The sequence below is a fragment of the Hyposmocoma kahamanoa genome, unplaced genomic scaffold (assembly GCF_003589595.1).
Source record: "Hyposmocoma kahamanoa isolate Upper Pololo Valley unplaced genomic scaffold, ASM358959v1 63, whole genome shotgun sequence".
Classification (NCBI taxonomy): Eukaryota; Metazoa; Arthropoda; class Insecta; order Lepidoptera; family Cosmopterigidae; genus Hyposmocoma; species Hyposmocoma kahamanoa.
In genome coordinates this window covers 6,491,718-6,517,890 of record NW_020653851.1, presented here as the reverse complement: position 1 = coordinate 6,517,890, position 26,173 = coordinate 6,491,718, and the positions used below count along the sequence as shown (strand labels likewise).

At 34.5% G+C, this 26,173-nt stretch overlaps 1 protein-coding gene across 1 annotated transcript in view; it reads left to right on the top strand.

The window, feature by feature from the left end:
- Window positions 1-26,173, top strand: part of LOC113229940 (voltage-dependent calcium channel subunit alpha-2/delta-3) — a 131,037-nt gene that overhangs the window by 17,772 nt on the left and 87,092 nt on the right. Inside the window, exon 2 of the mRNA XM_026463631.1 lies at window positions 2,325-2,406. Coding sequence (XP_026319416.1) covers window positions 2,325-2,406 — 82 coding nt within the window. The remainder of the gene's footprint in view (window positions 1-2,324; window positions 2,407-26,173) is intronic.

Genomic DNA, 26,173 nt, shown 5'->3' with positions numbered 1-26,173 from the left:
ATCTTTAATACATAACACGATTAATAAAATGTCGTTCTGTATCATTTATAGACTGTCCTCGTGAAAAGATAAAGTATAGTAGTCGTATATATTCAATAAACGTCCCACAGTCGGACACGGCTTTGCTCTAAAAAAATAATTGTTTAGTCCTAGGGGACTGCACCAGTCCAGCGTCTACGCTGTGCAGGTTGGACATTTCAGGTTACATCGAAGTTTCTTTATATTTAGAAATACAATTGCTGACAGATGTAATATGTTGGTCGGCAGTTTGTGTGCTGTACTGGGAAGAGAAAAATTACGCCCTTCAAGGCCTATTGACAGTATACTACACTTGCAACCTATGGTGCAATTTCATGAGAGCATGAGAGGCTGTAAGCACCTTTCGCATGCAATATAATAACGGATTCATGATGTTAATGGAGCTGCCTGGTTTCCGCAATTGGAATGTATGCGCAAAAAAAAGATCATCACTGCTCTGTGGTCTACGGGCTAACTCCATCCTGAAGATTGTGGAGGGAGGTACGATTTCCCCACTTCCTTCAGGTCCTTGTTAGCAAAAAATAATTCTTGCTGACAAGCACCAAAACAACAAACTTTAATGTTTTTACTAACGTGGTCTTTAAGTAAAATGTATTATAAGGTGTTAAGCTTCGCATATGAATACAGTGTCACGAGACTTAGAAGGATGAGCACTTGAGACAATGCCGGAGCAAGTGATTCCAAGTTTTGATTTTGCCGCAGTTACCCAAGATGTTTGGTTGTCCTCATTCTTAAGTTCAATTTACACTGGTCCCGATCGATCACCTTTGCCAGGTAAACACAACAATTATAAGTGTTGACGGCAATCTCAAAATAACAAACAAACTATATTAAAATGTCGACAAATTAACATACACACATATTTAAATTTGATAGCAATAGAATACACTGAGAAGTACTAAAGGAATTTTTTTTAGTTAATAAATTTACTTTTAAAGGTGTCGATACTATCATTAAATATATCTAAATCAGGACTGCTAACAGTTCTTTCGTTGTAAGTTTTACACATTCTTGTAATAGGCGAGTGACATCGGATATTAGTACGACAACAATAGGGAACTCGGAATGTTTTACATGGTTTATTAATATAATAATAAGTACAGAAATAATTTCAAATGGAGAATTACTAAAAATGTTCTGTACCAACATGACTCCCAGTTTAATACTCGTATAAGTAAAGAAGTGTATACGTATACACCGATATCTAGTATCTGTTAGGTAAACAAAGATGGTAGTAAGGAAAACAATGCAATAAATAGTACGCAGGGAGTTTGTTTGCTAGCCCGACGTACTATCTTCGAGGAGCTGCGTTTGTTGTTTGATTTTCACATTACCTCGCCTCGATTGATTTGACCTGTCACGCCTTTGTCACTTAAACGCAATACTGAAGTAAAGTTACGTGTAATGAGAAAATGACGCAGTTATTTCACGTTTACTATTATTAATTTGTATTTGTATTTGTTTTCGTAATGACATAAGTACGTCGTGTACGCCATACTTCGCCTCTTCGGTTGTATCTTATACCTTGTAGTCCACATCAATCTTACTGTTTTTATTGCAATTGTCACACTTTTCCCGTATTTAATTATAAAGACATTTTTATTATTAACAACAAAAATTGTATGAAAATAAGTAAAACCATTGATTACACAAGCCTACAATTAGTGAATATAATAATAAATGTTCCCTCCAACCGAAATTCCGTCATGAATATTTAATGATTTGTTTTCTTTTCCGAAAAGTAACAAAAATCGGAAATGGTTGAAATATTGCAATGATTTAAATCTCAGCTATAAAAAGTATCCGAGACTGGTGGAAGAAACTGATAATTAATGGGGCAACATTTTCAATCGCGCCGCGGCAGGCGGCGGCGGCAGGGCGCGCACGGCGTCGGCGGGAGCATAGGCCACCGCTACCTGCCCCAAACGTTAATTCAATCGCTCCTCCCATCACCCTGATCGCTATACATTTATATTTGTCACAAATAAAATAACCCCCCAAACGCATTTATACGAAATAAGGGGCGGTTAGCGAACTGGAAAAAATGCTTAACCTGCTTCCCCCAATCACATTTACTCCTCCGTCACAGAATTATGATGAATGTTAAAAGATTTCGTCTTAAGCGTCGTCGCAGATATCGCTTCTTCCGCCCTTGAGTTTTGCTTTATAGGCGAATGCATTTTAACAGGGAATTTGCTTCCTTTAATGGGAAATTCGTCGTTTAACTGATACGTACGAGGAAATTGACTCAGCCGTAATAAAGGTTGATTTCAATTTTGTTGCAGAGTCAAAAACTGGGCGTTAAAATTCGGCGTGGATTTATGGGAGTTCGGCCGACATTTCACAAAAATGAACCAGATACAAAACGTAAGTATCCTACTATTTATTTTTCCCACACGCAAAATAGGCGCTACGACGTCGAGATGTGGATACCACCCCGTTACACCATAAACCATTGTACATATTTTCACTGGGTATTTTCTTTGTGAGCGTTGAAAGTACCCGTATCGGTCGAACGCGTCCGTACAAAAATACAGCGAGTTACCACTTTCGCACTCTTTTCACTTTCGAAAGCTAGTATGCCGCTCTTCACTATTTTCACTAATATTTCCATTGTTACTGGAGAAGCGATAATGTTTTAGAGATAAAATAAATTTGACTAACAGTTGAATTACGTAGTTGCACCTTCAAGCGCGTAATGATTGTAAACAAAAACTCATTCACAAAAATTATTGCTGTTGACAAGTCCCGAGATAATATGGCAGTACCTAAATGAGTGTTTCCATAAGAACATTGTATTGATGTATAAGCGAATTTACATTTCTGAAGTGTCGTGTCGTGCTACGTCAGAACGGTATCGGTTTCATACATTTAATATGGTTAGATTTTTTAATGTGCCGCAATCTGACGTGACGGCTTGTGCTGTGTCTATGAAACCGATACCGTTCGGAAGAGTCGCGATACGACACGTCAGACAAATGTGAGTCGGACTTAATATATAATATGTAATCGTAATTATATGCCACAATAACGATAAATTTGTCAATTTGTCAAAATGTCCATTTTGAATGTGATTTTGGAATATAGACGTGTGAGGCCAACTGCCACAGAGCAAAAAGATTTAACGACCGATATGCGATCTCGAAAATACTTAATGGAGTTGCTAAAACAGTTGAGCTTCAACAGCATTATCGATTCCCTTCTTACGATAGCGTCGAATCTGTACTACCGCAACCTAATTACGAGTGTAAGTATCGAAAGATACCTGCCCAGCACTCATATCATAATTTTTTTGTAATATAAAGGGTTAGGACGAAGAAGTCGTGCGGCTGGTTAAGTAATATGCCTGTCCGTAATAGTTGCAGTACCACTCAGAGCTTTAAAAGCCACAAAGATCTCAGGGGCATTGCCACTGCGCCCGTCACCGCGAGATGTAAGTTGACAGGTTCCATGTGCCTGTAATATCACCAGTGCCCTCACCTTTCAAAACTGGAAGTGGTGGCAGAAATAGTTAAGCTGGCAGTACTTCCTTTGACGAACTCTTTCACAAGGAGTTCTACTGCGACTATAGAGGATGTAAATTTGATACGGGGCAGCAACGTCCAAGCAAAGCTACCTTAATCGTTGTGGTTACAGGAAAACCGTTCTAGAAGACTATCCATGAATTTTGAAGATATTTTGATAGGCGTACACAGATTTTGAAAAAATGGTACAGTCAGGTCTTGCTTTTATCTTTAAAAGGCAATTTTTACAAAACTTTTTTTTATGCCATTCAATCCGATCTCTGGTAAGGATCTATAGTCTATATATCAATAGTATAACTGAGGTAAGAGCACTCGAAATGGCAGAAATCGCAAAAATCTTTTACCACACATTTTAAATGAAAAGTTTTTGTTAGAAACGAAACTGGCCACTACTCTAAAAATAAGACTTAAGTAAAACCAAATTATAATTATATCACTATTTTTTAAATTTGGAACAGCTTTGTTTTGTTTTGTTAATAGAGAATTGTCACTTTTAAGACGATTTTTAATCAAAATATTCTCAAGTGTGGAAACAAATTAATTGGAACACATAGTCGTATCAAATGGCTACCGCGCAGTCCTGATCTGACGCCCCTTGATTTTTTCTTTGGGGCTATGTAAAAAATTAAATTTATAAAAAAAAATACAAGTGTTCAAGAATTGAAAGACGCACTTGCAGCAATTTTCAATAGAATCCATCTGAGTAGAATTTCAGCCGCTACTCGCTCTTTGCGGAAGAGAGCAAATCGATGTTCCGCCAAGGCGGCAATCAATTCGAGCACTTACTATAGTAGACTTTTTGTTATTTTGCTTTTAGTTATTCGTCAAAAGCAAAATTTCAATTTCGTTGTCAATTTGTTAGTTTCCTTATTGTTCGTTTCCTTAACTATAATATAGAATAACTGATTACTAAATAGGAGCCTACAAAACGTATGGTAAAAAGTTTTTGCGATTTCTGACATTTAGAGTACTCTTACCTCAATTGGTCCCATAGAGACTATTGATCCTTACCAGAGACCGGATCGAATAGTAGGGACATATTTAGTAATCAGTTATTCTAGGTTAAGGAAACGAACAATAAGGAAACTAACAAATTGACAACGAAATTGAAATTTTGCTTTTACATGACAACGTATTATGTATTTCAAAATAAAAACAATAACAAAAAGCAAAATAACATAAAAAATATATGATAGTAAGTACTCGAATTTATTGCCGCCTTGGCGGATGCATCGATTCGCTATCTTCCGCAAAGAGCAAATTGTCGGCTGAAATTTTACTCGGATGGATTCCATTGAAAATTACTGCAAGTGCGTCTTTCAATTCTTGAACAATGCTGTATTTTTTTTATAAATTTCATTTAACTAATACATAATTCGTTGTCAATTTGATAGTTTCCTTAACTACCTGATTACTAAATATGTCCCTACAAAATGTATGGTAAAAAGTTTTTTGAGATTTCTGACATTTCGAGTACTCTTACTTCAGTTGGTCCCCTAGAGAGTATTGATCCTTAACAGAGACTGGATCGAAAAGCATAAAAAAAAGTTTTGTAAAAATTGCCTTTTATCTTGCTGACTGTACCATTTTTCCAAAATCTGTGAATGCCAATCAAAATATCTTCATAATTCATGGATAGTCTTCTAGAATCGGTTTCCTGTAACTAAAACGATTAAGGTGGCTGGCCTTGCTGCCCCGTCTCAAATTTACATGTATAACTACTACACTCTTCTTGGTCTTCTTGCAACTACATATTATGTTATAATACTATCGAAGTGGTATTGAAATAAGTAGTTTAGCCATATGTTGCGTTCCCCTGACCTAAATAATTGTTACAGTATTTTTTTTATTTCACAAAGAGCAGTAGAGCTCCCTGTGAAAGAGTACATCTAAGAAAGTGCTGTCACATTACCTACTTCTGCCGCCAAGCAGTAATGTGACGATTACTATGTTCCGATTTTGAAGGGTAAGGGTACAGGCGAAATTACAGGCACATGGGATTTGATAACTTATATTTCAGGGTGATGGGCTCAGTGACACAGTGCCCCTCAGATCCTCGATCTCTGCAACTGTCATAAACAGGCGTGTGGCTTACCACCAGGCGCACGACTTGTTCTTCCTGTCGCTTAGTATCATAAAAAAATATTTGAATTGGTAAATGAACGAGTGTTTTTCTAGGATTTTACATCAAACTGACTCGATGGCGTCGTAATAAGTAAGACAAGTAACGTTGTTTATACTTCGTTGACCTACCAATTATTCTTATAATTAAATCACATTTGGGACATTAAATTATTGTAAAGAGCTCCTGACATTCTCCTGATATCATATCAAGTATTTTAAATACTTCTTATGAAATCTTTTTTATTTATATCACTTGACAGTGTGATGACAACCATTAATAATTTTTCAACACATTTGCTCGTAACGGGCTTCTTATTGTATCGCTTTTAGGCTCATAAACCTAGCTATTGAACACGCGTTTGTAATTATATTACGAAACGTGTGTGTAATAAGTATAGGCTTAACCGGATTAAGATGTATCTCACAACAAGGCCTATGTATTAAAACTATGCATTCTTAAATTATCCGGGTTATGTCTTTGAAATTAACTTGGTCTATTAAAAAAACAGCTCTAACCTACATATTATAAGATTCAAATTACAATGACAGTAATCCCAAACAAACAGGGTCACAGTTTTTTTTTTTATTTCTGTTTAATACGGTTGTGTAGTCTTACCTTACAAATAATATTTTTATTAATAAATTTATGTTTCTTATTTGATGTGATAAATATAGAAAAACATACACAATATACACCTATAAAACTTTAATTGAATAAAATTACTTATTTTGGATAATATTTTACACGAATTTGAGTGAAATAAGGACATATTTATATTATTTCGCATTGGCTGTTTAGGAATTTCACCTAAGTCTCATTATGGCCGAAGCACCTGCGCGCGCATATCCGCGCCGCGGCGCCAGGCGCAGAAAAAATAACTCTGCGCGCCAATTTCCATTGATACGTTCGAAACATTTATATACGCTGTGTGTTAGATAATTACCTAGGTGTTTAAAATGTCCTGCTCAAGCACGGAAGAAAACATTTTGATGGATTTAACACCGCCCGAAATCCTCACAGAGGCACAAAACGCAAGTGACAGTTTATTACCTTCGAAATCCAGAGAAAAATACATGGCTGCATATGAAACTTTTAATTAATGCCAAATAAAGCTATTTTTCATTTCCATTTTACTCAAGTTTGTTTCATTTTCCTCGCAAATGTGTTGAAAAACGTCGTATGAAACACGTGTGCTTTGATCATTACACTCTCAGCTTTCTTATCGCGCTCGCCTGCGGCTCGCGCGAGTAATAACGCCTCGTGTGTAATGACCAACTTAGCACACTTGTATCATAATGTACTATTAAAATCCTCATCAATAACCTTTTTGAACTATCGTACACTATGGAATCCTTAGAGGATGGAAAAAAAATATAAGAAAGGAGCTGCCCTAAGTGTGGAATGAACGTGCATACCTATTAGAGGATGGAAAAAAAATAAAAGAAAGGAGCTGCCCTAACTACAGAATCAACGTGCTTATAACCAAAATTTGAAAGTTACAAATGGCGGATTTCTTTAGTGTTATACCATAATCTATAGATAAGTCATTATCAACATGCAAATGTATGGCTTGAATGTTGAAACTGTTTTTTTTTTTGTTTCTTTAGTTTACGGTAACCAAAGTATGCCTAAACAAACACAAGTCTAATAATTTAATCTCGAGAGAGATATTATTATAAATGTCATCACACATTTTTAAACATTTTAAAATTTATTTTCAAAATTACAACTGGTAACTTATTTAGTAAAAGTCACCAAACTGCTGTGCAGTTTGTTGGTGACATGCGCATTCTTACTTAATTATACCTACTTTACTGGTAAATAACATTACATAGTATTAATTGTACTTACTAAATAAAATATAAAACTTACTTTAAGAAGTACGCCTTTAACCTACATTTTAGTACATATTTACGTAACGTCTTTTAACTAACTATCAAATACAAGTCTATTCAGGTTTCTGCGGATTCTAGTATTCCCGTTAATTCCCGGGCTTTCTTAAGCAAATTACTCTATCAAGCAATTTTAACACAGAAATAATGGAAGCAGTTGTAAAAATCAATTATCGGAAATCAACAATTATCATGTATTAGCTTTTCCCCACGACTTCGTCCGCGTACCATTTTTATACAAATGAAAAATATTCAAGTGTGAAGCAAATCGCACCACGACGCGTTAAAAAGTTACCATACAAAACTTTATTACCCCATTTCGCCGCATTTTTGAAAAACTGTCATGCCATTTTTTTACCATTTTTATTGTAAAATATTTATGCAAAGTTTCGTCTTCTAATTTCAAGGAATATTATTTTTCATGCACACCTTAAAATAGTCATTTTTAATAGTTAGAGTTGTCATTGGAAAAAATCAGAAACGAGTGGATAATTTTGATTTCAGGAACTGAGAATAACTAGCCAATGAGTCTTGTTAATCTAAATTGAACATAAAATTATTTACCAATAAACCTAATGATGGAATAGCATTGTTACGTAATCTAGTTACATTCAAAGTTCCGTTAAAATTTGACTCTTCAAAATGAAGCGAACAAATTAAGATGGTCTTTGATCCAACGTTTATATTCGGCAGTCCTATGATTTCCAAACATTCTTTCTTCCTTTTTTCATTTGTAGGAAAACTTGAAACAATAAAAAGAATAATAATAAAACAATAAAAACCTCGTAGTGAATTGTTTTAATAACAGAATATCGATAATATGTATGCTTAAAGATCAACACTATCTCAAAATAATCGTTAACAACAATCATCAAAATATACAAACAAACCAGCAATCTAAAGTAACAAAAGCAAAATTTGGCAAGATAAATAAACTACTTATATAAGTCTAATTACATGAAATATTTCGGCTATTGTGTGATTTATAGACAAAAAAATAACACATGCTGTATAATGCAACATTTGATTGATTTGCACTTTTTCTAAAGCCAAATCTCTTAATGTTGCAGCGAGCGCATTTTTATTAATACCTAATTATTCTCACTGTCAATATTTTTGTCCAATTTAATTATAATACGTGCGAATAATTCAATAGTACATTTGGAAAAACATATGTTTTGACATTTAATGTACTTCACTTTGACAACTGTATCATGTACCTCATGCTTAGAGGATGGAAAAAAATAAAAGAAAGGAGCTGCCCTAAGTACAGAATCAACGTGCATATTACCAAAATTTGAAAGTTACAAATGGCGGATTTCTTTAGTGTTGTACCATAATCTATCGATAAGTCATTATCGACATGCAAATGTATGGCTTGAATTTTTGTTTCTTTAGTTTACTGTAACCAAAGTATGCCTAAACAAACACAAGTCTGATAATTTAATCTCGAGTGGTATATTATTATAAATGTCAACACACATTTTAAAACTTCAAAAAAAAATTATTTTCAACATTACAACTGGTAACTTATTTAGTAAAAGTCACCAAACTGCTGTGCAGTTTGTTGGCGACATGCGCATTCTTGCTTAATTATACCTACTTTACTTGTAATTAACATTACGTAGTATTAATTGTACTTACTAAATAAAATATAAAAATTACTTTAAGAGGTACGCCTTTAACCTACATTTTAGTACATATTTACATAACGTAAACCAATAAACCTAAATAAATAAACCTAATACCAATAAACCTAATGATGGAATAGCATTGTCATGTAATCTAGTTACATTTAAAGTTCTGTTAAAATTTGACTCTTCAAAATGAAGCGAAGAAATGAAGATGGTCTTTGATCCAACGTTTATATTCGGCAGTCCTATGATTTCCAACCATTCTTTCTTCCTTTTTTCATTTCTAGGAAAACTTGAAATAATAATAATAAAACAATAAAAACCTCATAGTGAATTGTTTTAATAACAGAATATCGATAATATGTATGCTTACAAGATCAACACTATCTCAAAATAATCGTTAACAACAATCATCAAAATATACAAACAAACAGGCAATCTAAAGTAACAAAAGCAAAATTTGGCAAGATTTATAAATAAACTACTTAAATAAGTCTAATTACATCAAATATTCGGGCTATTGTGTGATTTATAGACAAAAAAATAACACATGCCTGTGCAATGTAACATTCGATTGATTTGCAGTTTTTCTAAAGCCGCATCCTTTAATGCTGCAGCGTCGCATTTTTATTAATACCTAATTATTCTCACTGTCAATATTTTTGTCCAATTTAATTATAATACATGTGAATAATTCAATAATACATTTGGAAAAACATTTGTTTTGACATTTGATGTACTTCCCTTTGACAACGGTATCATGTACCTCATGTACTTGAAATGGCCACGGTTGGCATTTAAAATGACGTTACGAATTTTCGATTCCCGTGTTTGACACAGACCAATGTAATGCTATCTCTTTTGGCTTAAGACGGCACGTAATAGTTAAACAAAGACAATAATATGTTTATGTTTTCGACGACGAAATGCATCATATACATATAACGTCTGATTTATATATGTCAACGTAACATGTCCTTTAGTTTCCATAGTCTAAGACCTCATGTACTGCGAAACGACACGGTTGGCATTTAAGATGACGTTACGTATTTTCGATTCCCGTATTTGACACAGACCAATGTAATGCTATCTCTTTTGGCTTAAGACGGCACGTAATAGTTAAACAAAGACAATAACATGTTTATGTTTTCGACGTCGAAATGCATCATATACATATAACGTCTGATTTATATATGTCAACGTAACATGTCCTTTAGTTTCCATAGTCTAAGGCATACCTAAATAAAAATTGAACGAACAAATGGCGGATTTCCTTAGTGGCGTACCATAATCTCTCGATAAGTCATTATCGACATGTAGACATTTAATTGAAGTAGATCAATATTCCATTTGGGAATATTTTAGGTTATATGTGAATATCCGGGAATGTCACATGAAATTTTGAATTGATTGTTTTGCAAACATACTCAAATAGGAAAAGTGAATTTGAACAGAAAAAAATAATATTTGTAATTTGAGAGTACTTAAAATAGAGAACACTTTAAAATATAAATCCTTATGCATTTCCAACCTCAAGATTCACTTTTTGAAAGAGAAATTTTTGAACAGATTCCAAATAGTGTAAACTTTTTGTATTTATACATTGGTATAGAATTAATACCAGTGACTGAGTTAAGTGAATCTTTAATACTTCCATTTAATTTTGGAAATAATTGAAAGTAGTAATATCATCAATAATAATATTATTATCATACGTTTATTTGCTTAAAACATGGTATAACAGGAGATGTAACAAGAGACAGTGTTAGTCTAAGCATGTTTCGCATACATTATACAATGTCAATTGACTACTGTTGGCCGAACGCCTTTGATTTGTGCAGAAAAATCGACACTTCTTGAGCGACTGCGAGTTGTGACAAAACACGTCAAACGATGACTAATCCATAGTCTAAGATGGAAACCAAAGGACATGTTATATTGACATACCGTAAACCGAGGTTACTTTGATCAATTTTGAAATTTAAAGTCTATAACTTTTTAACTTGTGATTTGTTTAAATAAAAAAACGTCGAATTATCGGTTTTAATAGTTCTCTCTAAAAACGTTAAAACAACAAACAATTTTTCAATACTTTTTGAGGAAAAAAAAAATAAAAACAGCGTGATTAAAGTTATAATTGATTTGGGGTTACTTTGAAACCCCCCTTTTTTAGTATGAATATTGAAACTAACCCCAATTACTATCCTAAAACAGAAAAAAAATTAAAAGTCAGTCTACAGGGAAAAAGTTATTGCTGTTTTTATATCTTGGGTTAACTTTGATTGAATAAAACTAATAAATATGACAGAACATTTGTTTTAATTAGAGATTGTTGTTATTTATTATACAAAGTTCCATAAGATGTATCATAAAGCTGTTATGTCTCATGATTGAGTGATGATGAGTGATGAGTCTCATGGTTAGCTTACCGACCACGATTTGACTCAATGCTTCTTCTAACCTGGCTTCTCGAGTAATTTCGGTACTCGGGAACCTAGTTCTCAGTTAGATGTTTAGTTTGTGTTCGTGGCATCGTTCTCAAAACAAATAATATAAAAAAATTATAAGCAAAGCCACAAAGCAAATTTTCCTGCTAGCAGTTGGGGTGACTTTGACTCTTGATCAATCTCACACCATGCACCCTATCAATGACACCCCGCATAAAATAAACCGACGCCATAATGGAAGCATCAAGTTTAGAACAATAAAAAATTTTGTTATGAATTCACAAATGTACAATACTTTTGATTCTATCCAAAAAATTCATGATACTAACACACACTGAGCTGCATGAAGTTTTGCAACACATTTTTTTTAATTAAAAATATGTTTTAACGGAAAACTTACCTTTTTGTACATAAAATACAGGGAAATCTCCAGCGCACCCGCAGAAATGAACTTGACTGTTTATCAGTATTGCCACCCGAAAAAAAAATCTCCCAAAAGTAGCTGCCTTTTACGTAATTTGTAGTTTTATTAAAAGGAAGTTTTGATCAAAGTAATCCCGAGAATCAAAGTAACCCCGGTCTACGGTATATAAATCAGACGTTATATGTATATGATGCATTTAGACGGTGAAAACATAAACATTTTATTGTCTTTGGTTAACTACTGCGTGCCGTCGTAATCCAAAAGAGATAGCACTACATTGATTTATGTCAAACACGGGAATCGAAAATACGTAACGTCATCTTAAATGCCAACTGTTTTCATTTTACCATTTTTGGAGTACCCTTTGACATCCGTATCCGGTTGTCAAAGGGAAGTACATCAAACGTCAAAACCAATGTTTGGCCAAATGCTTTAGTGAATTGTTCGCATGAATTGTAATGAAATGGACAAAAATATTGACAGTCAGAACAATTAAGTATTGACCAAAATGCGTCGCTGCAACATTAAGGGGTGCGGCAGTAGAAAAAGCGGAAATCAACCGAATGTTACATTACACCGGCATGTGTTATTTTTCTGCCTATAAATCATACAATAGCCGAAATATCTATATATATAATTAGACTCATTTAAGTAGTTTATTCATAAGTCTTGCAAATTTTGCTTTTGTTACTTTAGATTGCCTGTTTGTTAGTATATTTTGATGATTGTTTATAACGATTATTTTGAGATAGTGTTGTTCTTGTAGCAGACATATTATCGATATTCTGTTATTGAAACAATTCACTACGAGGTTTTTATTATTTCATTATTATTATTTTTAAAGTTTACCTACAAATGAGAAAAGAAATAAAGAATGGTTGGAAATTATAGGACTGCCGAACATAAACATTGGATCAAATACCATCTTTGCTTGTTCGCTCCATTCAAATTTAAATAGAACTTTGAATGTTACTAGATTACATGATAATGCAATTCCATCGTTACATTTATTGGTAAAAAACTTTATATTTAATTTTGATTAAAATGGCTCATTACTTGCCTAGTAATAATAACCTAGTATTAATCATACTTCGATTACAGTAAACTACTCAAATTTGCGAACATAATAACGACACACAGTAACGACAGTTTCAACATTCAAGCCATACATTTGTATATCGATATTGACTTATCTATGATTATGGTACAACACTAAATCCGCCATTTGTGGTGGACATTTTTGGTTTAGGTAGGGACGTTTATTCCGTAGATAAAGCAGCTCCTTTCCTTTCTTTATTTTTTTCCATCCTCTAAGTGAACTATACGAAACCCTTGAAAACATCCCGCTTTCTTTACCAGATCTTCTGATAAATGAAGAATGTCCAATTTTATATTATTTCGTCGAAGACATTTAATTCTTGTAATGGAATACAAGAACGAGATTACTCTCAGTCTTGGCTGTATGGCGCATTAGTGCGTTTGTCTTTTCCAATGGAAAAAACAGCACCAAAAAAAGGAACAAGTCTGGATCTAAACAACGTACATTGCATAAAATGTTGTTAGATGATGATTGTGGAAATTAATTCAATAAATACCACAGAAAATTTATTTCAATTTCTATGGTAAATACGTTTATTAATTAGGCTGCTAACAGATGGTCTGCATGTTTGCAGTTAATGCGTGCCGTCAAAGTTTCAACAGCAAGTCGGTTTCAGTCTATGTGAATGATAGTCCGAAAATCAAAAGCAGCAAAAGACATTCGTAAGAGTGTGTTTTTTTTTGTGTATGAAACATTTTTTTTCAGCAACCGTAAAAGGTAACGATCACTTAAAGGTTTAATCACCATAATGGTAAAACAAAACGTGGTTGGTGAAACTTCTATCGACGGATTTATTTCCCATTTACACAATTATTTAAATATTTTGTATGGCACCTTTGATTACAACAAATTTTATCGCAGAGATAATCGTGGACGTGAGTTTATTGACAAATTAAAAGGAAGGATTTCGATAGTGATACGTGTAATTCCTTACTAAAAAGTAAAGTCAATACTTGGAATCATAAGTGTTCTGAATACAATGACAAGCCATATGTAACATTTGTGCTTCCATTTCGACATTAAAAAATACATTAAGCTGCTAAGTTATGGACACGGCGACTGCAATCAATGTCGACTGCATGTAGTTGTACCTATATACCGACTTCACGCATGCAGTCCGTCTGGCAGCCTTACGTGGATTATGTACCTGTGTAAATTTATTGTCATTTATTTACTTTTAAAAGGTTGTTTTTTACGTGAAACCAAAATCCATCAATTTTAATTTTTGTATTTGACTTTATTAACATAATTTTAATCCCCCGATAACTTAAAAACAACGAAAAAACGCCTTCGATGCCTTACTTTATCAAACATGTATCTTATAGAGTGATTTATCAGGAGACGGCAAACATTCTATTTGTTTTAAATTTCTTATCAAGGGTGTTAATTTGGATGCATTACTTTAAGAATCCAGAAAAGCCAGTGTGTGAATATGAAGGACATGTGATTTGAAATCAGCTTGCAAATTTGTATATACAACGCATTTTTAGCATTTCAGTTACTTTGTACTTTAAGATACGTGTTAGAGAAAGTAAGGCGACGTTATGATATAGTAAAATACCTACTTTAAAATATAATTAAGTATAAAAATATAAATGATAAAAAATGATAAAAAAATAAATACGTAAAACTTCTCGAGAAACTGTGAACAAATTCCTTTCACCTGTCGTTACGCCCCCTTAATCAGTTATCAGAACGTTTTATATATATGAGTCGCGAGTGTGCCGACCGAGCAGGGTGAGTAAGTGAACAGCGTAAGCGTCACCATTACTTTACCATTAGTTAATATCGCAGGAAATGATGGCTTGTCGCTGTTTCTGACGTGAGAGTGTCAGTAGATAAATAAGTGAACCTGCTTATATTGCCGGTGTGCTACAAGTATACAATACATACCCAAGTCATGCACGTCTAAAAAATATCATTATCAACCCATTTATACGTTCCACTGCCGGGCATGGGTCTAGCGATATGGGTATGGGTAGCTGGTGAAATTACAGGGACATGAGACTTGTCAACTTATGTCTCAGGGTGACGGGCACAGAGGCAGTGCCCCTAAGATCTTTGCGATTTAAAACTCTGAATGGCACTGCAACTGTTATGAATAGGCGTGTCGCTTACCATTAGGCGCACGACTTGTTCATCCCGTCATTTGTATTATAAAAAAAGTTTAATCACGAGTTTTCATTCCCCGAAAATGTCAAGGCAAATTTCAAATTAAATTTCACACAAATTCCGAGAATCTACAATAATAAAAACCTACAACCTATGCTTGAGAGGCGGTAGGAAACCTTTAGGATAACACGACTAAAAGTATGTAAAACATAATAATAAAGCAGATGCTTTATGTGTCCCTGTAATGCCGATTCGAGGCTAATATACTAGTATTAAGTGTAAACCCAGTCGTGCGAGCAAGCCTGAAACCTGGTTAGAAGATGTTGTGAGATCTTCCAAGTCTCTGTCTGATTTGTCGATTGATTATAGCCTTGCTAGTTGGTACTGCACTGTCTTCTATTATGAAAACTCATTATTTGCATACTAACGTTCGCAGGCAAATATTGAAAAACGAAGACATTTTTTCTTTTAGTTGTCTTTGTCACCGAGGTACTTTCTGAGATTTAGCGCCTAAAGGAGTGGTCGTTCTGTTCGCTTTAAAATAGGGCCGGCCCTGACTCCCTATAGGCACGAGTTGTTACTGTTACACGCCAACGTTCTCAAACTCCCACTGCGATCTTGTGTAAAATCGTCAAGGAAACGAAGTTATCTTTAATTTTTGCATTTGATATTAGTTTGAATTCATCAAGAAGCCGTATGATATGAGAAATGAAATGTATTAGTGTAAAAGACGGATACTACTTCTGCCACTTCTGACGACAATTCTCAAGTCTTAAGACAATTTGTAATAGTCAATTACCTACTGCTCCAGTGGCCGTCAGCCAAACTACTTTCCCATTTCAAATAAAACAGGCAGAAACATTATAGGCACATGGGACTTGTCAACTTACGTCTCAGAGTGACAGGCGCAGTGGCAGTGTCCCTCAGATCTTTGCGATTTCAAGCTCTGAGTGGCACTATAAGTGCAACTGCTTTGAATAGCCGTGTCGCTCAACACCAGGTGCACGACTAGTTGGCCCTGTCACTTGATATAAAAAAAATAAATACCTGTATGGTTCATTAATATTGTACAATAAATATCATTTACCAAGATTCAGTAATATACCATCAATACAATCAAAATTCTGCGGAGCCATATGTGAAAGTAATAAAATGTTACGCGAAACTTTGCCATCAGAACTTATACAATATTAGCGCTGATCGCCTACGCTCTGTTTATCGGTATTTTATACTTGCCTATATTTGGAAATCAAGAATATGTAAGTACGTGATATACTTAGATACTTTAACTAAGCGCCATATAACGCGGAGGTTACGAAAAAATGTGTACGACGAACATACGAAATTGTGAAATGAAATTAAGGCGCGTTTTTATCGTTTGCCAATGTATTTGCATAATATATAAGATGCTGAAGAGTATATGCATACGCCAATAAACCAGATAACTACAATCATAAACCTAAACAACACACAATTGAAAGAAATAACTAATTTTAGATACTTGGGCAGTTTGATAACCAATGACTCTAGACTTTTTCCGCGCTAGTGTGGATAGATTATAGTTGTAATGAGAAAGAAAGCTTTTCCAAGCTAGGGAGGTAAAAAGACTTTTAACAATAAATCAACATCTACTAAAAGCAAATATTGTAAAAAGGGCCAGGAAACGAATAATGAAGGTGGTACGTTTGGAGTATTTCATGGTATGGCAGTGAGACATGGACAATGTCACGGAAAGTCAGATTGACTGGAAGCATTTGAGGTATGGTACTGGAGAAAAAAGAAAAATCAATGAGGAAGTGTTAAGAATAGTGCAAGAAAAGAGAAACTTATTAGATACAATAGAGAACCGAAGGGGAACGATGTTTGGGCATCTGATACGTCACACGTCACGACAGGTTCTTAGAAACATGAGAAGGAAGACCGAGACGAACTTATTTAGATCAGATAAGGGTTACCACACCATACGTGTCAGGAAATCAAAGTTAGGAGGCAAAACAGAGATGGGTTGCCGATTACTCCACCGACAAGAAGACGCTTAAATAGGAAGAAGAAGAAGATAAGGTGCTAAAAATTAGGTATGGATAGTTTACATCATCAAAAATGCTTTCTATGCGATTTTCTAATTTCGTTTTCCTGTATAAAAAAACGAATTTAACTTTCTGTTTAAACTTAGTCAGCCTGTGTATTTAGAAACCAATGATGAATTACTGTGACATTTACATTCTTTTTCATCATTCACACCCTGTAGTGACGTTTCGCTTTGCAAGTGAAGCTGTGGTAGCTGGTTTGACCTACCGCCTCGAGTTCGTGTCCGGGATCACACCTCTAATTTCTCGGACTTTATGTGCGAAATTTAGTTTAAAATTTACCATATGCTTTTCGGTGAAGGAAAACATTGTGGTGAAACCTGTACTGTAGGGTTGTGAACCTTCGGTAAAGAAGGAAAAAGTATGAAGTCCCAACTTGCACTGGGCCAGTGTGGCGGACTATGGCCTAAAGCCTCACCTGAGAGGAGACCCGTGCCTAGTAGTGGGACGTATAAATAAGATGTGATGATGGCCGAGAGATAGTTAAAAGATGTCATGGAAGAGGTGTGTTTAGTAATTTATATATGAGTACCAGTAGAGCTTCTTGTAAAAGAGTTTGCCCAGGGTAGTACTGCTACCTTACCTATTTATGCCGTCAAGCAGTAATGTCAGCATTACTGTGTTCCAGTTTTGAAGTGTAAGGGTGCTGGTGAAATTACAGGCACATGGGATTTGTCAACTTGTGTCTCTGGGTGACGGGCGCAGTGGTAGTGCACCTTAGATCTTTGCAAATTAAAGCTCTGAGTGGCACTGTAACTGTTATGGACAGGCGTGTGGCTCGCCATCTTGGGCGCGATTTGTTCGTCCCGTCACTTGATGGTATAAGAAAATCTTGACTTCTTATATTTCTAATTTAAAAGTGATTATAATAAGCTCTAAATGTAACCGTATCTAACTTGTTAGCAACCTGTATATCGTCTCTTCGTTTGAATTACATTGTACTTCTTGTACTCACTCTGTAGACACACTGTAGAGATAGGAATAACTGCTTACTTTTTTAAACGTTAAATAGTTGTGCTTTTTCTAAAAAAAGCATGTAGTTTTAAACGCTTTTACTTAAACGCTTTTTAGTTTGAAGCTTACAAAATCGTTTGGAAAAACGTATAAGCGCACAGACTTTTATGTTAAAAAAGCTTGCAATGTTGTGTTGATACCGAAAAGCAAGAATAAACTTCTAAGTTTTTAAGTTATGTAAGTTTATTTGTAAAATATGAGTTTTAATTTTATTCATAAACTTATTATTCATATTGTCGAATTAATTTGCTTATTTTAAAAAGCAATATTATAAACACCCACCTCTAATTGTAACAGTAATATAATAACATAGAACAGAATCATAATGATCTGTTTCCATCATGCTGCCGTTTATGTTGTTGATTATGAATTTTATCAAGGGTCATGCTTTCTATCGGAATAAAAAGCAGCAAATAATAATTCTTATTCTTTCTTATTCTAATTAATAATAATTAATTGTTGTTATAATTGTTTGTTATGTGTCTATGTATGTAATTGATTGGTAACAAAAAAAATCGCAATCATGTACACTGTATAGTATCTATGATTATTATAGTATTATATCATGATTCGATGAGGTAACTTACTTGATCCGGATTGTAATAAAATACAGGTATGCAATATAAAAGGATCTGAAAAATGATACCTAGATACGAATATACAATGGGACTAAGGCTAATGAGATTTTGAAAGTTTTCAATCGACATTGATTATAATTTTTTTTTTAAGTATATAAAAAATAATAGTATTTTTTTCGTGTTGATGTGCATCACCATTTTTCCGTTTTATTATAACACACTCATTACATACTTCCTGTAAGAAAATTAATTATAAGTTTTAATTGTGTCTACCTACTGTTTGTTGACCCAAATAAATTACGAGTAAGTAAAACATTAAAAAATATCTCGTTATTTTAATGCTTAATTTATTAACAATAGAGTTGGAGGTTACAGTGTAAACTCGAATAATCCGATTTAAGATCTTTGTCATGATTTGCCTGCTTTTAGGCGTTATTTTCAACCCATGCAATTTCATTTACTTTATAGCTTAAATATAGCTACATAATACCAGTATACTTCAAGGAACGTCATCAACATTTTAAAGCTCTTCAGTGAACTGTACAAAGCAGTTTTACAATGAAATGGGTCTCTCCGACATTCAATCTTGTAGATCCAGACACGTACAGTTAGCAACAAAGATTGCAAAGCACTTACAGGTTTATAGTGGACTAGATATTATAGAAAATGTAAATAGTCTATGAAAGAAGGGTAAAAATGTCGATAGAGAAGGCAATCGATGGAGAGTGACACTCGGACACGGTGAAATAATATTTAACATTGTTTTTTCTTCTGTGAAAACAAAACTAAATTACAATATCATTACCGCCCTCGCAATCGAGTAGACCATCGCACTTCAATTACATAACGTGAATTTCAATTGAAATAGTTATAAATTTAAATTGTTCCCTACTATTCCGAAGTTAGGCGTTTCACCGAAGTGTCGAAGTGAAATTCTTAATTGTTAAAGATGACACTTTTCCCACTAGAGCAACTCACACCATCTTACAATTAATTTCAAACTCGACTGAGTAGGGGAATGACTTCTTAACTTGTACAATTTGAAACAATTCTAAATTAGCAAAAGTTTAAAAGATAATTACAAGCATTTTTGACACATCCAAGCAGCGTTTCATAATATTTTAAGAATACTTTTCCTGTAAATTTGTAGAAGTAAAATAAATCTGTAGATCGGTCGTTCTGGTAGGTAACAGAGGCGTATTTTGCAGATTCCGCATTGACAGTATAGTGGGGCGGCACGGGGCACACAAGTGCGGCAAAGCTGGTCAACCCTTTTCTGTACACGTATTTTTTGCGGGTAAATGGAGTTCCCTTGTGCGGGGTACGCACAAATGCGACCGGGCGGAGTGGAAAATCCTGTCCCGGCGGCGACAAGAAACGCCGGACTCGCGATCTGGCCGAATCGTGACAAAGCGTTTTTATCGCTCTGCTCTTATTTACCATGTCCTTTTATTTACAACTCCATCTAAAGGGTAAACAGAACTTAAATGAGGAAGAATTTTGAAAGATTGATCTCACAAACTTAGTTGAAACGATGTCAGAATATTTTAATTTTTGTATTCAATTTGATCTTTCTGATTTTAAAGACATTTAGGTAACAACCCGTTATGAACTTTTTTGGTTTACTTTTGTTATCTAGTAACTTATACACGTATACTTTGAATTCGTGCCATTTTCATTAGGGGCACGCCACAGGACTGGTTTAAACAATAAATAGTGGCTTAACACAATTATGAGGGCAATAAATCTCTTCAGCATTATCACTGCGTATACTAGGCGCTGGATGAGTTCCCTGTTCAGAGGCTCGCTTGTATACCCAGCCTAAAGTTAATCTTGTCGGTGCTGGTATTTTATTGCTAATCAAATTGCATAAAGAACTTTGTAGAATTATTAAAACAATAATTATAAGAATTATTGAAATAATAAATTAAGTGTAAGGAGTAGTGTAGTCGCATAACTACAATCTCTATAAAATGTCTTTATGAGATGCATCAATAGTAAACAGCACGTTCAGTTTTGAGCTCAATATTTAAATTCCACTTTATGCCACTTATGATAAAAATAGTCTAACGTCCAGGATGTAAAGCTGAATGTGCTTGTGTGTGTTCAGTCGTACGTACAGTCGTCAGGAACGAAATATATGCAGTAGCAATTTTTTATTATTATTATTGACACAAAGATCGGACAGACGCAAAGAAATATTTCTTCGATCCGACTAGACACAAACCGGCGTCCGATGCCAGATCGTGGGTACCGTTCTCGTAAACTGAGCTACAGATCGAGCCATATCATGGTAGTGAAAACATGATTGACATTCATGTTGTCTTTTGTTTTATTTTTAAACTTTTTTTTTTTCACTTTCGGAAACTGTTAAATTGTTTGTAATGAGTCACGCTGAGCTTTCAATTGTTCTTTGTATGTAATTTTGTAGTCGCAAACTGTTATGTATTTTTTTAGTAATGTAATGTGTGTTTACTGTGTCTTATACAGAATAAATTATTTCTATTCTATTCTATTCTAATATTGCAATTTTTAAGTTATTGCATATCACGATGTTTGACCACCACGAAATTCAATTATTTTTATAAAATTACTCCAATAGTTTGTTGTAATTATTAATGCAATGATTATGAGAGATTATAAGAGATGAACACTTAGAAAAAATCCTTCAATCCAGCTGAATTCGAACCAACGTCTTCCAGCAAACTTAGTTGGCATAGTGTCAGACGCTATGCCAACTAAGCCACGGAACGAACTAGCGAACCTTACGAATTTCTCTATGTGCTTGTTGCAGATTTTTTTATTTTTGATTTTGGTTTTTAACGACTTTTTTGCCGTAGCCCCATCTGTGACAAATCTATTGCAAATTTATAGCATATTATTGAACAAAATGATTACGGAGGTTATTTTATTGTTGTTTTGCTACATGTATACAAAGTAACGCAAATCACTATACAAATAGTAATATGATGCTTGACAGAGTTATAGAAATGTATAAGAATGTCAAGTGCTACTAGTAAGTCCATAAGTATTATAACATAAACAAAAACATAAAACAATTTTTTTCAATGTGGTATAGTGATCCTTATAACCTGTAAAGGCAAGTAACTACATTCTCTATGTAGTAAAATTCCCGTCTCCAGTCTCTAGTAAAACCAATCACCACCACCAACCAATTTGCAACAAACAAACCATAAGAAAGAAGCAAATTTCGTTCAATATCCTTAAGTATGCAAAGCAGTATGAAAGTCGTAAGTCGCAACGTATGTAGAATAATTACCGCCTGCCACCACCAACACCACCGGGTAATTTGGTTAAATTTATAGCAATAACATGCAGCCATTATCAGGACCTTTACGTGTATGCTACTGTAGTAATACTTAGAGGCCATAAATGTTAAAAATTTCTTAAAATGGCGAAAACAAATCATACCTTCACCATAATAATGTCACACATGATTATATATCAAAAATGGTCTTATCACATGAAAGTCATTATTTTTTATAATACTAAGTAACGGGACGAACAAGTCGTGGATCTGGTGGTAAACGGCACGCCTGTTCATAACAGTTGCAGTGCCTCTCAGAGCTGTAAATCGTAAAGATGTAAGAGGCACTGCAACTGCGTCTGTCTTCCTGAGACATAAATTGGCAAGTCCCATATGCCTGAATTTCGCCAGCACCTAAACCAGTAATGTTCACCTTACTGCTTGGCGGCAGAAATGGGTAAGGTGGCAGTACTTCTCTGGACAAACTCACAAGGAACTCTACTGCTACTTAATAAAATATGATTTACTTCATGTATGAAGTAAATTGTCTCCTATTTAAGCATGAAAAGGTCAACTACATTCGTTCATAGAATCGTTAAAGTTCTCTCCTGCAAAAGTTATCATTTTGAAGATATAGCCATAAGACTATACTAACCATAAGAAAGTAGCACATTTCGTTAAACTACCGTAAGTATGCAAAGCAGTAATATAAATAATAAATAATAATAAATATTAGACAACATCACATACGTTGCTCTGATCCCAAAGTAAGTAGCTAAAGCACTTGTGTTATGGAAATCGGAAACAACGATGGTACCACGAACACCCAGACAAAGGCCGGGGATCGAACCCCGAACCTCTGAGATGACGACACCATGAAAACCGGTGTGCAAGCCATTCGACTACGGAGCAGTGTGAGAGTCGTAATTCGCAACCGGAACGCAGTAATGTTCACTCTCCTCGAAAAGTTATCATTTTGCAGATATAGCCTTTTAACACCAAAGGTGTGAAATAACAAATAAAACAAGCAGTACGAGTTGTCTCTTGTGAGCCGTCATTTTTGTATAAAAAAACTAACGTTATACATATACGAGATATATAATATTTCTTCTTCAAGATGTTGTCATCTTTTTATGAAAATGTTCCAATACAGAACTGGAGTTTCGTATAGGCTAAACGCTCAACGCCGTCGATCGTTGTCGTTAGGCATTATAGCATCGAGGGCCAATACTATCTGATCAATCGACTTCCATTATACAACGACAAATACATACACATTACATTTGAGGTTGGTTTTTATTTTAAGCTAATTAAGGTACCAATTTCCAACGACGTGATTATTCGCAACTCACACTGTCTTCCATATCTTTATAAGTGTAACGAAAACGTGATGTTTATTAGTACATATGGTCGACCATGAGTTGTATTAATACGAGTCAAAAAAACCCCGTTCCCACCGAGGCTTATATAGTGATTTTATCAAACTATGTGAGGAAATAATAGAAGAATATAGAGAAGATGTTTAATAGAGAAAGTAAAAAAGATGTTAAAATGAAAAGTAATATTTGACTTTTTTTTATGTTTATGGCCTGGTTACAAGACCTTTAGGCCAAGCCCTATTTTAATTAGAATTCTTGATTTAAGAGAATATTCAACATAGTATTTGCTCTTCTCACTAGAATTTATTTTCGCGACGAACATACAATGAGGCCAAAATTATAAAAGAATACCCAAGCACTTTAGTCATCGAGTTTATACACTCGATGACCTTAGTTTATATAGATTACAATGGAATTACGAACACTTGGCAGTTGGCTATGTGAGTTTTCCTTTTGCCTGTTTACATAGTTCATCTAGTAGGCATATTTAAAAGTTTAGAGAAGTGGACAGTAATGAATTTTCATATATACTTTGCAGGCCTTGGCCGGGAAGAGGTCACACGGTCCATATATGACAAACTTTTCGTGTTCGTTTCTTGAAAGTAATGCAAACATTTCCCAACATGTTTGAGAAAAAGAATCTTCTTGGAATTTTAACATGCATACGTAAGCAAGTAGTCACACAGGCTCAGTGTGGAGAAGCTAGTAAAAGATTACAGAGTAGGTGAATAGTGCTCTTAACGTCGACCGCCTCTAGTTTAGAGAGCTATGTGTGCGATGTCTCGGCAGATACTATATATTATATACACAACTGTAGGACAAACTTTAAAAGTTAGTCTTGTCGACCCGTCCACGTTACTGCTTTAACGGCAAAATAAAAGTTTGGAACTAAACATCATTCATCATCATTTTACTATAACATCATTCATTTTACTATATATTTTATATGTATAAATGTATCATCGTTTACTATGTAGGTATTCGTGTGTATGTTTGATATAATAAATTTATTCTTGAGTACGTAGCATTCAATTTCATGATTTTTTAGATTTTAGTGCCGACTCAAGAACCAACTTTCCTTTCAATTATTAAAAGCTTAGCTGGAAGGAAATCCCTTTATGGGATAAGCTTGCCGCTGTACAATAATATTATATTTCTTTGTTACAAATTTGTAGTTTGTTTTGTTGTATAATAAAGTGTTTATATTTTTATTTATCTGGTACTTTATAACATTTTTTTTAGCAGTAGTGCTCCTAGTGAAAGAGTTCCACCAGGGAAGTACTGTCACCTGACTTATTTCTGCCGCCAAGTAGTAATCTGAGAATTGCGGCGTTCCAGTTTGGAAGGGTAAGGGTACTGGTGAAATTACAGTCATATGGGACTTGTAAATTTATGTCTCAGGGTGACGGGCGTAGTGGCAGTGCCCTTCAGATATTTGTGATTTAAAGCTCGTAGTGGCACTGCAAATGTTATGGACAGGCGTGTCGCTTACCACCAGGCGCACGACTTGTACGTCTCGTCAGTTGGTATTATAAGAAAAATCTCTCTCATTTTCTCTTGCACACTGTTGCCTGCTTATAATCTTTGCTCTCACTGCCTTGAGTTGGCTGGAAGAGATCTCTTTTAGAGATAAGTCCATCTTTGTTCACCTTCTCTTCAATTAATATTTATGTTGTATTTATTTAGTGCAGTAAAGAATATATATTGCAATAAGAGTCACAACTTACAAAAAATAAAATACACATTTCGTTTCACATGCCAACATTGTATGTACCCTTATGTACGTTTGTGTAGCACACAGTCATGATCCGCCTACGCAGGCCAGATGTGGTTGTCAGCAGCAGCCATAAGGCTTTAGCATGTTTTATTTAATTTTGTAAGTAAATAGTTGAACACAGGATTAATCCGGCCGCGTGTTGACGTACAAATTGGATTAAATTAACTGTCTTAATTGAATTTCCCATTCTTGTTGGCCAATATGTCCCTGAAGCAAATCTGGCTCGAAGGAATCAAATCAACATAGCTTAACAGGCATTGCACGTCCATTGGCTTGGTGATGCGGTTGAGGCGTAGGACTAGGCCACCACCTAAGTAACCACTTACAACAAAGGGTAGTCAACTGTTGCTATCCAGGAGCTACTTGTAGTCAAATTATTACAGTGTTAAGTGGTTGCAACTTTGATAAATATACAACAGTGATTCTTGTAATAGGTGATAGTAATAACATTAGTAAAAAAGAAGTAAATAGTAGCATCGGCGTGTTCTTGAGAATTCATGAGAAGTGTGGGTGTAAATTCATACTAAGTGCATTCCCTTACTGCTCTAACCTAATCGCTCGTAATAAGTATAACATAAATTCGCACATTCATAATTTGACTTGCCGTCATAGTGACGTTATATTTTGTTTTGACATTAATAAGTTCGTAAGGAACTTCAAACTTTTTGAGGATAATTTACTTTTACCCATAAGGTATCTGAGACATGTAGCTAGTTTGCTATCTTGTAATAATAGGGGTTAAAGTATGAAATTGCCGATTTGTACTGAAAATCT